Below are 15,718 nucleotides of genomic sequence, written 5' to 3' on the forward strand. Positions count from 1 at the left end.
CACATGAGGGAGTTGAATTACCTGATCACATAGTTCAGGGGGAATCTCCACACAAGACTCCCCATAGGAGGACACCTTCGGCCCCAGTGATACCTCTGCTCAGATTCTCCATATGAGCCTCCACTGTCCTATGTTATCAGCCAGTAATGTGTTCCACTGGTCTGACTGCAGTTGAGCCTGAGCTCCGGTTTACCTTCTTGAAAAGTTTTCTGTCCTACACTGATTTCAAAATCACAGCTTGTGATCATTTAGACAAAGGCTTCCATTCCTTCGTCCGCTTTGGATACCTCCTGTACTTAATTCGCATGATGGCGTGAAAGGTAGTCAAGAGTTATCTGCTCCTGCATGGAATCTTAGCATTACTCCATAGCCCTAGAGTTGAAAAAACGAACTTTCCAGGTTAACGTGCGAGTTTGGGGGAAGACCCTTACTTGATGTGGAAGGGGGGGTGGGAAGGGGTGGATGCTTGTGGTCAGTAAGGACAAATAACCAGGTGAACAACAAAAACAAAATATACAGGTTAAAGTGTCGGCAGCCCCAGAGGACAGCAAGGACCCCACTTTAGCTGGGAATACAGTCTCTCTGTAGGGGGCTCAGGGCTTTGCTGGCATACACCACCAGCCGCCTTTCACCTTAGGAGTCCACCGGCACTTACAGTGCCCCCAGACCAATAGGGTTGCCATCTACTAGCAGTTCAGTAGGTTTGGATGGATCAGATAATGCCATTGTACTATTCGCAATCGGTGCAGCTTTTCAATGCCTCCTGTTCCTTCATACACCAGACTCCGTCGTCCTCTTTCTTCATTAATGCCTGTGGGGTTCCATGAGTGTGGAAAGGTTTGGGATGAAGAGGGTGCCCAAAATGGCTATCATTAGAAAACTACACACCTCCGAAGCAATGTAAAACGGGGGGTGAGGGGACTGCCACCCTAGGTCCTCTGCCTTGCAGGATCTGGGGATAGACCTTGCTCCTGATCCAACTTCTGCTGTAGGAATGTACAGTTACTTCTGTTAAGCGCATGGCCAGACCGATACAGTCGTTTTCTGAATAGATATAAAGAAGCACACGGTCACACACGTTGTGGACATCAGGAGGCCCTGCCAGAACCCCTTTTATAGTATGCTGAAACACTTCACGGAAGAGACCCAAAACCATAGCCTCTTATACCGAAGAGTTACATGGGAGGAGAAAGTAGCGATGCCTCTCGACTTCACACGTTTGGGTACCTGGCAAAAGCCAGCATTCAGTTCACCGGTGGAGAAAAAGTATGCCTGCCGGTCAGATATGATGATGTTGAAAGTAGGCGGTTTGATGCATTTCTTTTCCAAGGGCCCCATTAGGCAGCCGCATATCCTGACCACATCAGGTTGCTTGGGCTTCTGGGTGACCACGATCAGGGACACATGGTGTGGGACCACCATGAGCCCCTCAATGTCGGCATCTTCCAAATTTGCTTAGTTTGGCTTCAAATTCCTTTTGTAAATTAAATGGTACTTGCCGGCTGACATGTGGCCTGGATGTGTAACCTCAACTCGTGGCCCAACAGACACCCAATGCCCTGAAAAAGGTCCTGATCTGATGGACGTTGTGATAGTCTTCCTGATGCACCGGGAATGCAAAGTGGATCAAGCCTAGCTCCTCCTCAAACCTGTAGCAGGAGTTTAAGAGTTATCTTGGTTTATTCTGGTATGGAACACACATTCCAGGGGGAGAGACTAGGACCTTCTCTTATAAGATTCAGATTTTGGGCTTGGCTAGCCTGGGTGCCAGCTGCATAAGTTGAAATTGTGCCGTTGCCATCACATTGTCCGAGACCCCCGCCCCCATGTCAATTAGCAATGGCACTTGAGGCAACAACGTTGTTGCCTCTGGTGTCCTTCAGACTGTCGAAATGAAGACGAAACACCCTCCGTTTTTAATCACCCAACCAGGTTTCAGAGGACGGTTATTTGTTACAGCGGCGACTTTTGCCCAACAAGGCATCACTGTCTGTGTGGATCCGTTAGTTTTAATAGGCCACTGGGCACAACACACCATGGTGGAGTGATTCGGTTTGCCACACCTCCTATCGACATGGCCTGCCGCTGGATAGTTCCAGGCATGTGGGAGGGAACCCCTTCAGGATCCGCAGGCAGAGTGCTTTTCCACAAGGTTGATGACAGCGAGCAACAACTTTTTTGTGCGAGGTTGTGAAGGAGACTTGGAAATAGTTGCCTGGGTGGCTTCCCCATTGAGAGATTTAAAAGCATTCTCGTGTTGCGCGGATTGATGCCAACTCATGAACCCTGTCCAGTTCCATTACGCAATCAATGGAAGGTAAAGTCTGGCTTCCGTAATGCCCTCGTTGCAGCTGAGAGGAGGTGCAATGTTAGATTATCATTACCCTTATTTCGTTCTGTTTATCTCACAAGTAACAGGACCTGGGAAGATAGCCAAGCCTGGCTTGAAAGGCACCCATCGGCTCAGCAGTACCTTGAGGCAGAAATAAGTCTGTATGGTTTCTTTGGTTGCCCTGTGGAAGCCATCTCCCAATGGCACCGTTTTAAATATTTGATGCATCCAGCATTGACCTTTTGGCTGAATCATCATTCTCCTGCAATGCTGGAGGTACCATTGCTGCCCTAAAGTGGCCAGAGCACCATGTACATGGCTTGCTAGTGAATGTGTGATGGCCTGCCACACCAGGGACAACGTGTGTGCTCCCGGGGGTATTGAGCTACAGGCTAGAGACCACCGAAGACGACAACACCTAATCATCCTCATCCATGTCCATTCTGGTGGGGAACATCATGGTTTGGGAGTTTGACAGAAATGGGCGAGCCATTGTGTGGTTAACAGGCTAATGCCAGTGGGACCGATGCGTGTAAGCAAGAGGTTGGGCCGCTGACCTCCCTGGAAGTTCTCACCATGAGTAACGCGGGGTGCAGACAAGGTCTTTAATAGGTGCCCAGGGCACAGTACTCTATGGATGCAACGCTCCAGTTGGCAACGTGAGAAGATGCGCTCTCCTGTTCGGGCCTGCAGGGCTGCTCAACAGGGAATCTCTGCGTGGGGCAACCCCCCACCCTTCTTCTTGGCATGCTGAGGGGTCAGCCAGTCAAGGCGGCTAGAAACTGCATTGCCCACCTCGTCGCCAGTTGGGTCGCTAGCATCAGGAGTACCATGGGGTCGGTGCTCCGCCATAAATCCAGCCGACACAGGTGTAGTAGCAGTTATGGAAAATGCCCCTGTGGGCGAGGTCAAATGCTTTTATTATGCCTGACATTTGAGAGGAACCTTATGACAGAACGCACGACATTCCCGTTCATAGCAACAGGAAGTATACATATTAAAGCAAATACCTGCACTACCGTTTACGTGCAATACGTTCGAAATATGAGACAGTATTGCCGAACCCCATCTTATAGATAGATATCGAGGTGCTTTATAATGCAGGCACTATGTACAAAAGCACAAAGCTAGTTCAGACGCTGAATGGAAGTGGACCTGCGCTAAGGTATCCAGAAGGGCCACTTCTGACACAGTTGGAGGCATGCACTTCCAGCTTCCAGGCAATGCCGAGAAGAGGGCGGGTGTGTTTTTTTTTTTTTTTTTTTTTAACAGCACAGAGGTTTGTCCGAAATGTGGAATATTGAGCCTTCGTCGGGTATATCCAGTGACCTGTTCTGCAATCGAATAAAATAATGAGCAATGGAGGGGAAGGTACTAAGTGGGAATAAAGTTTTAACGTACATAAAAGATTACAGAAAAAAAATATATTTTATAAAAAAGCAATGAGGCGCCAACATGTCCAAATTGAAGATGTCTGTGTCCCACGTTCACCCAGAAAACTCCAGAGTCGTCTCCACAGTCGGTCTGCGCTGTGGCTATAGGGCATATCAGAACGAACATGTGAGGTAGAGCTGTGCCTCTCTGAGCACAGTGAGGAAGGGGTCCACGTCTGGATGACCATGGGAAACTTAGGGTGATTAGACCCAAGGCCCTTGAAACAAAAGTCATAGACACCCCTCTGCAAGAACAAAAGAACGAACACTGCAAAATTTGGGAAGGTACCCAATCAAGAGTCCGCAGCCACACTTTAGCTCACTATACCTTTTACAGATGGGAAATATCCATTTGCATATCAGTCTTTGCCCTGCATACATATAAGCATCGGTTAATATGGATTTTTAGAGAAAACAAAAAACAAAAAAAATAATTCAGCAAAGAAGAGGACCCACCGAGCGCACTCTTCGACTACCGGCAACTGCAGCACGTAGATTCCACCCATCATATGTTCTCCTTAATACTGCGAAAGTTCGAACCGATAAAACGTACACAAAATGGATTATTCCTTCCCCACACGAGTCCGTGAAAGCGCATAACATCACAAGCTCGCCTAGTATTATCCAAATTAAAGCACCAGGCAAAGTGGTTCACGGATCGCCCGGTGTTTTGATCAATGGCTGCACGTGCAGTACATCTTTGACACTCCTATTAGTCACCATATATGGACCTGCAAACAGGACGAGTAACATTCGATTCCACATCCCTGAAAAGTGCAGTCACGTGCACAACTTAAGCAATCATATGTTTAAACCTGCGATTCAAATCGGTGGCCTGCACACTGAACTCTTGGCAGTACTCCATCTGTATACACAATGCGCTTTGAAACACAATTATTTGATGTATAAGCGCCTTACCAATGCCCAATAAATAGATACATATTCTACAAAATGGCATAGATTATCCACCCCAGAGTCGTGTTTGGGCCAGAGAAGTGGAGAGGCAGCAAGGCAAACAACCTAGGAACCTTTGATAGATCACCCCCAACCTAACGAACTGAACAAAGTCAGTTGTTCTGAAAGGCTCTCAAGGCGGACTACCAGTCTATCGAATTCACAAACCAAGAATTCAAGGAGGGGGGTACAATGCAATGTACAGAGGTAGAACTGACCAAGTTAAACCTTGATCGCTGCCATTAATTTAGCCATTAGACATGGTTCGAAACAAAAATACATAAACACATTGTACCCCATCGCCCAAAGTCATTTGTACGGCTACTAATAACCAATGCTACAAAACGGTGCTTCGAAAAACATCCTTCAAAACACAACAAGGTTCGAAATGGAGGGGAGCTGGGAGCTATTTAGCTCCCACTTGCAGCCTAGGAGAGCCTGAAACCAACAGCTACTTTTGGCACACCTCGACAACTGGTGCCTTACAAACAAGTTTATGTGACGTTAACTGAGTATTTGAGAATGTTAAAGAAGAACATATCCTGTACTCATTTGAACGTAATGGATCATACTGGGCAAAAAGTTAAAGTGTGCATCTCATAACAAAGCTTTATTTGCGGTGTGCAGTGTACTCACTCCTGTTTCCCCAGCAGTAGCTCCTGCCTACTTGGTGATGCCGTACACACGAGCTGTTTTGAGCTCCTGCTCATTGACTTTTAATCCTGCACAAAAATAAATGGCAATAATAACACTGCTTCACTGGCTAGTACCGGCCAGCCCGGGCCAAAGTGAAGCAGAGGCAGGGTGCACAGAATACTCTGGTTGCTCCAAACCCGAATTTACATTGTTCGATTCAGCCCAGGTGTAGCTGATGCACCCGCTCAGGGTGCGGATAAAACCACTGCTATGAGGAATTCGACCATCAGCACATGGAGTGTGCACTCGCCTGGGCTTTTGTAAGAAATGGAATGATGGGAGATCAACCGTGGAAAGTATGTGTGGGGCTAATCCGCACACATTTTCCTATGCTAGTCTTACAACACATAGTCAAGTGTACTCTGAGGGTGGGGGGGGGGGGAACATAGCCTACATGCGCTATCCTCTGTCACATTTAGTTGGAATGGGACATCTAGTAGTACATGAAAAGCATCAAGAAGAGGGCAACACCTTCCTCCTGCCATGACCAGCCTAATATCAACGGCCCCATGGATCCACCCTGCCAATTGTAGTTCTGTGTGGTGGCAGCACGTACTGATGAGCTAATTGAAGCAGGCCTGGTCACAGAACTAACAAAGGGCAGGAAACCCCAACACATGTTTGATAAGCAATGTGTCAGCTTGAAGGAACTCCCACCCCTTTGTATGAAGGGCAGTGAATGTCATGTCAGGGACAACGGTTTACAGTAGGCAACCCCTGGAAAGGGCCCCCTTTCAGAGGAAGTAGTATGTGATTTGATGGAGACAGTCTGTTCACGCCACAAACTTCAAGGGGAGACCGGCACTTTGATCAGGTGCCAAAGCTCAATTAACCAGAGAGACACTTTGATCCACAACAGACAGGAAGATGGGTGGGACTTCGTGATACATGCTGTCACCTCTTACCATTCCTGTTGCAAATCACTCTGGTTAGGACCTCAAGCATAACAGGACCTCACGCATAACAGAAGATTGTTGGTGGGGACCCAGAATTGGTTCATTAAGATAGGCTTAGCCTCCACCAATAAACTCTCTTAGCAGATCATCTGGCAACTTCGAAAGGAGTAAGAAGGACTCATTTGAACCCCAGCTGAAAGTACAGTCTGCCTAGCTGAAAGTACAGTCTGCCTTACAGTTTCTGCCAGTGAAGGAAGGCCATGATTTCCAAGAGGGAAGCAAGATCACTCCCCAAAACATCTGCTAGGGAACAAAAGGAAATACCGACCTCAGAGGACCCATCCAGCAGCTCCAGAACCGGTACGCAGCCAGCAAACAGCATTCCCTGCTAAGGTTCTGCCAGCAAGCTTCCTAGTTGTGAAGTGCCAGAGAGTCTCTGAACAAAGAACAAGGCCATTGCCTGCAAACACTCGCCTCAGCTTTGGGCTGTCCGCCTTTAAGGACTACACGAGCCCTGCGAAAAACTAGGAGTGTCACGACAAGTATCAACCATCGTCCATCTTTTATGGACATTTGAGGCAGTCGAGCCCCCCAAACCGAGACCGGCTGCACCACTGACTTGTCACGCTGCAGTCACTAAAGCCATCCCGAGACGCCCCACCCATCGTTCCAGAGCCGCCGTGTAGAACTACCTGGAGCCATTCGCCCAGCCTCGATGCCGAACTGCCTGCTGATACCCACGGCTGTCTCCCTTTTTGAACTGTCTCGGGAGATGCAAAGCGTCATGGAACAGACTCAATGCTGTTGAGCATCAAGGTCATCTCAAACACCAGGTACACTGTGGTTCTCTCCCGCTGGTCCTTCTCCAAGGGCCCCTAGTGACATTCATAGACCCTTGCTCCCTTGGTGCTGAAACCAAATAACCTTGAATATTTAAGACCAATTGCTTTACCAACTATCCTACTGTCCGTATACAGAGGACACCCTTTTCCTTCGTGAAATTGTCTCTGTTCCTTTACAGGGTGGGTTGTATCCTAGTGTGCTAGAACTGTCTGGTGTAATAATAAATGTGTGTACACAACCTTGGCTGTACAGTCCCTTTTATCATTGGGTAATAAAATTGTATTTCAGCTGGGTTGCAAATAGCCAACTATCCACGACCTTACGGAGATAAGCCAGCTGTCCCGTCCAAGTTACCAAAACTGGACAGGGAGGTTTATAATTTATGTTTCGAATCTGTTTGGTTCCTTTCTGGCGTAGGGCCGATTGATGCTTTAGAAACCGATATTCATCCCTGGGCCAATGGTGCCCCGGAAGTTGATTCGCTACATCCACCCCAGAAACAATATGCAGAAAGCGTGGTGAAAGCAGGGGCGAGACGGTGGAACATTATTTCTGCCAGCATCTGCTTGTTAACCGGCAGCAGCCTGTCCAATATCACCATAATTACCGTCAAATCCATAAAAAGACAGCAGGTATGCAAAGTTGCTCTACCACGTTGAGGGCTGAGTTATAATAATCAAGTTGGTTGCTAAGATCGCAGGCCGAATCCCACGATCTCACAGCCTGTGTTCCAAGCAGCTAAATGGCTGCTTCCCCCCCCTTGGGTGCCTGGCTCCTTCCCACCCCCACTTACCTTATTCCTGCACATGCCTCGCTGACGCTCACGCTCAGTATCCCTGCTGTCCACCATGGAAACGGAAGAGGGGCTCTGTATGGAGTCCAGCCTTCCAGATGCATGGTGGTCATTGAAACAAAACACATTGTCATTAGCACCCCGGGATTACAGATTTAAAACCAGTGTGCCAATAGCAATAAGCACTGGTTTGCTTCGCTTTAGCCTACAACATGGGCCCCAGACCGTTACCAGCTGGGTGCTTAAATATACTGTTCATTGATTGAGTCACAAGCATCTTTGGGCAGGGCCGGCGCTGGACAAAAACAGCTGCTCCTGGCCTCACGCTCATGGGGCCCCATACAGAGGATGACCTTCCAGGAGAAAGAGGGCCTGCAACTGAGACTCTCCAGTGCTGGTGTCTCAGCAAGCCTAGTAGTGGTAATTGGGCTTGTTGACACATCCCAATCATCTCCATTCGCAGCCCTTTAGCAGCGTGCTATTATTGCAGGTCGTTAGAAGAAAGCCAGCAGCACAATGACTCATTTCTTCTTAGTTCAGGTCAAAGTGCTCTTTCCTTTGTATATGTTTAGGCATTTGGCAATGATGGGTGGGACCTTTCCATTTTGAAGACCCCGCACAGATTGTTACCTAGCCAATAGGGATCCCATCAGTGCCAAACGCACAAACATATGCAAAAAGAGAGAAAGCTCCCTTTAAACGTTAAGATGCAATGCATTAGTTGATAAATGTTCTTAACACCATACACTACAGCACTCTGTAAGTTTGTGACAGATGTACAATTTATCCAAGTGGCGTTACAAGTAAAATAACACATTTTCAGGCTTGTATATTTTGCATTATGGGATTTCTAGTTTTCTGGTCAGCATGTGGATTATGAAGCTAAAACGAAATCATTTTGACTGAACACGTTTCTCTTAAGAATGTACATATTGTAACGTTTTTCAAGTAACCTATCATCTCAAGTTTCCTATGGAAAGCCAGTCATGTTTGTCCCCTTTGCATTCTAGGACTTGGCAGTATTTTTCTTACCAATTGGACATTTAGTAAATAACTAAACTACAAGTCAAAGAATTCAAAGCATAAACCGGAATGGGTGGATTTCTCACACATGGCTATGGGAAACTTGAAAACGCTTAAGATAGTTTTATTGTAGATCTTGAAATCCAAAATGAATATTTGGAACAAGTGGAGTTTAAAAGACATGTGGTCAGGTGCCTGAACGTTAAGTGTGCTAAAATCCCAGCTTCAATTTAACCAGAGTGCATAATACTGGGCAAATAACGCAATCCCTTTTAGTATTGTGCACTTGCCTCAGCAGAGCCATCATTAACTTTGTTCCCATTTTGCTGCCAGCTAGCAAGTATCTATGCGTGTGTGCTGGTGGTTAAGAGGCAGGTGGACAACAAGAAAATACCTTTATGCTCAGTGTGCCTAAATCAATATGCATTCAGCAATGATAGTCATTAGGTTAATGTGCCTACTGCCGAGATCTGTTTGAACTGCTGGCCACGCTTTCCAATCCCTTCAACTTTCATCCTTCCGAGGTGAAGTTAAAGTTATGACATCACCAATTCGGGGCCCCTCGCAATTACTTTGCCCCACATTTCTGGTCCGGTCCTGCCTTTGAGGCTGTAACGCACAGCGTTATCTTATGTGAGTTGTGAAATGCAACATGACTGTATGTAGCTGCCACACTTGCTCCGATTTTGGGGGGTTAGTTCTTAGTTTTCGGAAAACCACTCACATTTCGCCCGCCCCGTCGATTACATTTACTACATGACTGACCATTGTGGGTTAGGACATTCTACATGTACAACATAGATTTGGAGAAGCCAATCACGTGCAAGCGAATTGGTTTAATGCATCTGCCAGAGGTCAATGTTCTAAACATCCGATTTCGCCGCCGTGGAGAACAGGACAGTCACTCTTAACACAACCCACTTAACGATTATCGTGGGGCCTTGTACCACCATGCAGTAGCCTCATACACCTTACCAGAAAACTCGAGCATTAGGCCAAGGAAATTCCTGAGGACATCTAAACGGTGACTGCTAAGTAGCCACACGCCATACTGCATTGATCCTGCGCCGTTTACTTTGTCCACGTAAACAGATTAAACTTTAATGTTAGTTGCGCCGCGATCATGGCGCTGGAGTGCGATCATAAACGGATCCGTAAACTCGGAAAAGAGCATCGAATGTAAGTAATTTCCAAGCGGCTGCCTGGGACACGCCAACAGTAGAGGGCGCCATGTTGGTCATAAAACCTTATTAAGATTGCCAATTAAGCGGTGCGGGAGGAAAGGGGTGGTGCACTTCAGTTCTGCTACGTTGTGAGTGAAATGCGCTGGTTGGTGGGGGAAGAGTACTGTGCTCACACAGCCTGGAGATCTGCTGAAAGATTCCTGCCACGTTTTGTCGTTGGGGTTCTTCCTGTTCGATTGCCGCCGAGTTAATAAAATGTGTTGTTTCCAGGATCTCTGGTGAGTCGGTGTATTAATGTTATGGCAAACATCCAACACGTAAAGGGGACCTATAGTAGTTTGCGAGATTGGGGGCTACAACAATGTGTATACGTGCGTATTGATTCAGGCAAAATTCCCCTACCCGAAGGAAAGATTATTTCTCGGCGCATTACCCTTCCAGAGAAAAGGCACGCAGTGCTTAACGCTGCACTTCAGACCCTGGAGGGAGGAGTCTTACAATGTCGTAGATCTATGGGCCGATACCCCGCCCAGGAGGGGGGTGGAGTCATTCTGTCTCCTGCAGCCTTTGCAAGCTACGCGGCTAGCGAACCCTACGTTTACATGCCATCACAGGCAGCTCACTTCAACCACTCCCATATATATATATATATAATGCATCATAACCCGAGACAGAGCCGTACCCCTAAATCCGGTATTCTGACCACCCCAATCTCACTCGCCTCAGCGCGATTCGGTACCCGCTGAGCATTCACAATCCTGACACAAGCACACCCCGTTCAACCAGATAAACAGTAACCCCCACACGCACAAGTGACCGACTATGGCAACGATTACCAGTCGGTGTCCATAAATGTAGCTTCGCATCAGTACAAACCGGCGGCGGGCGGGGCGGCGGGCAACCACCCCCCCCCCCCCCGCTTGGCGTGTTGGCCCTACACAATGTTAACTCACAATTCATATACTAAGGCATCCGGTGGTCACCGAAACCCGCCTTCCAGTCGACAGATCCAGTCCCATCACCCTACAACCGTGTGACTCTAATCGGCTTGCCACGGTAAACCGTGCTAAAAGAAAGGGGACCCTAGCGTTGAAGACTAGGAAGGGGCGGGTCCGCACGGAGGGCGGATCCAGTTTTGAACGATGCCTTTCAGCCCATGCATGCAGCTCTTTGGGGGTGGGGTGCATGATGACTTTTTTTGAGGTGTTAGCCTCTCTGGACAGGCAGCCCTTTAATGGGGGGATGGTAACCGTTTCAATGGTATTCGATTCGGGGGGGGGGGCACTTTAGTATTCGGTAAACGTCTCACTAGTCTTGCAGTTTTTTAAAGGTCAGGCAAGAAGCACCCCTAGCCGGCTTTCTTCAGACTGTACGAACGAACTAACTGGGAACTCTATGGTTAGGTTATCCACTGCAAAATAGTCTAAACTCCCCGGTTTGTTGTCACGCTGCGAATACACGTTCATCTGAAAAACTTAAATAGGGCACGTTGAAAAGTGCACACATAAAAATAGTCTGCTGGGCAGAATCAAGTTTGTGGGCAAGCCGTTTCTTCTCCACGAGGGAATCCAGCTAGTAGAAGACAACCTTGAGAAAAGGGACACTCGCGTGGCCCCTTGGATGGTGTTGCCACTGGGAAAAGAAAAGTACTTTTAGGCGAAGGAACAAAATGGCGTTAAGTTCGGGTCCTAAACGGGCCAAAACACCCTGCGCACGGCGTGCGTGTGATACTGTAGTTCGCACCTTGCGTTTTGTTAGTTCCAGGGATCTATGCACACCGCTTGCTGCCCTACTACTGGTGATCTGGATAGAGCGCTTTATTACCGTCTGGTACCATATTGCACACTGCTCCAATCGAGGCACCAGACTCTGGTCAGGGTAAGAGCCTTGGTATCGGATTAATACAAATGTTTAATGTTGCCAGGATCTCTGGCGAGTCGGCGTATTAATTTCATGGCACAGATCCAAAATAAAGTACACGACTATAACAATACAACTCCCTCTGAAATTCTGACCCCACCCCCCCAAGGTTGGAAAGAAAACGAAACGGCTGTACACCTACCTCAGAATCAAAGGTGGACGTAGAAGAAGTGTCCATGTTGATGCTGTCCGAGAGATAAAATGGAGCTGGTGAGCGAGGCGGCAGGGTAGAGCTCGATCGGTTCGCGGTTGAAGGCACTTAACCCCACATGTTCACGGGGGTGGAGGCAGGGTGAAAGTTGCTCGAGGGCCCGGGTATCGTATACTCGAGGGCCACTCTTCCCACAGTATGATCTGTCGGATCCTCACGCCAACGGGATGCCTGTTGAGTGACCGAAAAGAGGAGGGGGGGGGGGGGTGACCGTGTCCGTGTGTCGCAGTTGCTCCGTCCGGGATTGTCACGCAGCAGCACTTGCGCTTGGTGTGCTCGAGTGGCGGTGATAAAGTGGGTGGGGTTATAGCTCTGAGGAACGGGTACTGTTCATGCCTTCGGAGTGGGATGGTTTAATGAGGGGGGAAAGGGGTGGAGCTGCTGCCCAAGGTCTTCGGTACCCCCGCGGCCGGGAGTGGGGTGCTGTCGTCTCGGTTGCTTCTGCCTCGTGTATCTTGAGAGCTCAGTGGTTGCCTCAACCGGCAGAGGATGGGGGCGGGGTTTTCGGTCGCCCCTTTGACGTCTGGGTTGTCCTAGTCGGGGATAGCCACGAGTCCACACACGACCTCTCTGCCCGCACTGACACAGCTGTAGGTGGGGTTTCAGTGACAGACCCGCACCGGTAGGGGCACGGCCCGGTACCTGGTGCTAAAGGGATTATATAGTTCTTGTTTGGATGTAATGCCACGGACTCGCGTTTTTCTCAAATCTGGGCCACGGGGTAAAATGGTAGCCACGCTGTTCTCTCTGCGCACTGCCGCCCGGGAGCGAGAGGGGGTATGTGTGGTAAGTCCTATCCCGTTGTCGGTTTGAGGCGCGCAGTTTCCGGTACTGGAGGGTGCAGGTGGTAAGGCGGGGGTGATATCCCTTCATGAAGTGGTGGTCGTGTTGGCAGAGTGCCTGCCGCTCCTCGGTGTACCAAAGCACCCCCCTCCCTAGCTCGGGCACAAGTGTTGGTTAAAAAGGACCGGGGGGGGGGTGTCCCCTTCCCTCCCCTCGGAGTACTTGCTTCTGAATGCCACAGGGGCTGTACTACCCGGAAGGGTGGGCGCAACTTGAACGGTATGCGTTTTCTGTTTTAATAAGTATAATCCTCGTGGTGGTGAGAACAGACGGATGTGAAGTTACCCTTCCTGTAAGGTGGGAGGTATCGTTGGGCCGCAGCATTGCCCGTTGTTTATTCCCTCTAAAGCTCTGACTCTTGGGAAGAGGGCGTTGTACGTACCCAACCCTCCCCCCGAAGGCTGCCTTAGCTTAAGGGATGGATGCGTTCCCTTGTCGTCTGAGGCTAACTCCTACCCCTCCTTTCGTGGACAAGCCATGGGGCGGGGAGAGGAGGGTGCCGCGACCAGCATTCTCTCCCATGCAATGCTATGGGAATTCCTTTCCCCCAGTGCCCCCCTCGTGGTAGGCGCCTCATTAACGTTTCATGCACTTCTCTAGCTCTTCCTTGTGGAGAGCAGGTGCCAAGCCCCATACGTGCGTTCTACGTCCAGACTGAGGGGAAGGGTATATGGAGTCTTTACCCGCGCACTGGGCGGGGTTAAGTTCCTCCCTGGCGGACGGGGCGGGGTTAAGTTCCTCTCTGTCGGTTGTTGAACCTCTCGGGAAGGTTCTCCGGGGGTGGGCCGGCGACTCCCGCCTGCGGCTTCAGATCGTATGGTGGAGAGGGGTGTTGTCTGACATTCTTTTTCTGTTTCTTTCTGGTATATTTTTTTGAGGGAGCTACTTTTTCTCGAGCGAATTCCAATTTCATAGTCCATTCCGTGTGTGTTGACATTAGGGGACGAGGGCTAACTATCTCTGACATGTTTGTTTTCTTTCTGACCGCTTTAATTGACATGCGAGCGGTGACGCTCCTTACCAGGATACGCTGCTCGCAATTTCTCGTGACAAAGGGGACACTGGCGGAATCTGTACCCAGACACCAAGAGCTAGTCAACGCTACGCTTTCCGTGAGCAACATTTCGGGAGCCATTTCACTCCTGCTTATTTCGAGAGCCATTTCACTCCTGCTTGTCAAGCTAAGCCAACCTGGTACTTGTAGACCGACCTTCCTTCATATCCCCTACACTCCACCCAAATGGTGCTATACAAATATAACTGACATTTAATGTGCTTGCGGGTAAACGTGCACAATGACAACTATACGACGTTTTACAGCATATATACTGTAATTTGTCATGTGTATAGCGCTTTTCACCATAAGTATGACCTGAAAGCTCTGAAGCGGAACGCCGTCAGGGTGTGTGTGCATTTAGCCAATTCGACCGTAGTGTGCTGGCCTGGACAAATGACACGACACTGTTGAGGGTCAATGGGTTGTTTGAGATGCCTCCTGTAACATGGGAACTGGGGAGTTTAGGGCAGGGCTGGTGTAGGTACTCACTGTTGGAGCTGTCCAGTTCATGAAGTTGGCTTCACTGCAACTTAGTGTGTTTATATTTACACTCACGACAGACAGAGCACCCAGGAGGCTGCCCTCCGCCTTGGTATTATGCTCTGGCTGACTGGGGCCTCTGTAGGCAGGCCCTGCAACAACTGTGGTCCTCAGGCAGGAAGAGTGCTGGGGCTGACTGTCTCCTTTTGCCTCCAGATGAGTTCTGTCGCTTTCCTGACATTTGTGCGCTTCGCAGCTCTTGCGAGATCACGTGGGTGTGATCTCGCTAGGCAGAGTCCCCACACACCTCCTTTGGTCGGAAAAGATGGTGGCTAGTTCATGATGAAATCTGTGAACCTGGTGGGCTTTCTTCTCGCCCTTTGGGGTCTGTCCTGGTTGGTGATAAACCCTGGGGCTTGGGTGGTGATGCAAGGCGTGTCGAGTGGGGCGAGGTCTTTTGGTGTCTCCTCCCACTCCCAGTGTGGTTCTCGGGAGGAGGGGGATTTCATGCATTCATGTTCCCGTTGATCCTTTTCTCCTGAAACATCTGTTTCCGAATGCTGGGGGTCGCTGTCTGAACCCCATTGATCATGGCAACTTCCTGTTTCCCTGGAGGGGTTCTCAATGAATGCCCTCTTGCGGTACACGGCCACTCTTTCCAGGTTCCATCGCCTTCCCCATCGCCTTCCGTTGCTAGTGTGGACATGGTTGGTTCCCCTGCTGGTGACTTCTATTGCCCTGCTGTATTTGGAGCCAGTAGTGGTATCTTTGAGAGGGAGACATCTCTTTACTAGGTCGCCTTCACTGACTTCTGTGCTATGGGCCGCCGTGTGTTGGTCGCTGTGGGATTTCATGACTTCCTCGTTCCTTTGCATGCGGAACACAGTGTGTCTCATGTCAATGTCTTCGTCTTCTCTGATTTGGTGTAGCCACAGGGGTACTAGCATGGATGCAGCCCTGCCCCCTCACCACAGCTGAAGGGGGGGAAACTCCGGTGATGGCATTGGGCGTAATGCGGTGGGCTGTGATGGCCTCTTTAACCATCTTGTGTGG

The 15,718-nt window shown here is 49.2% G+C and overlaps 1 protein-coding gene across 3 annotated transcripts in view; it reads right to left on the reverse strand.

Moving 5' to 3' along the window:
- The window catches only part of PHF13 (PHD finger protein 13), a 108,228-nt gene that overhangs the window by 13,162 nt on the left and 79,348 nt on the right, over positions 1-15,718 (reverse strand). The window contains exon 1 of one of the 3 annotated variants that reach the window (XM_069610420.1): positions 12,217-13,804. The exons of 1 other annotated variant lie outside the window; for it this stretch is intronic. In XM_069610420.1, the coding sequence (XP_069466521.1) occupies positions 12,217-12,252 (36 nt within the window). In that variant the 5' untranslated portion in view covers positions 12,253-13,804. Of the gene's footprint in view, positions 1-11,107; positions 11,250-12,216; positions 13,805-15,718 lie in introns of those variants that run through there. One more of the 3 variants, XM_069610422.1, reaches the window with a different exon arrangement.

Source organism: Ambystoma mexicanum, chromosome 8, assembly GCF_040938575.1.
Source record: "Ambystoma mexicanum isolate Mex_15411 chromosome 8, UKY_AmexF1_1, whole genome shotgun sequence".
NCBI lineage: Eukaryota > Metazoa > Chordata > Amphibia > Caudata > Ambystomatidae > Ambystoma > Ambystoma mexicanum.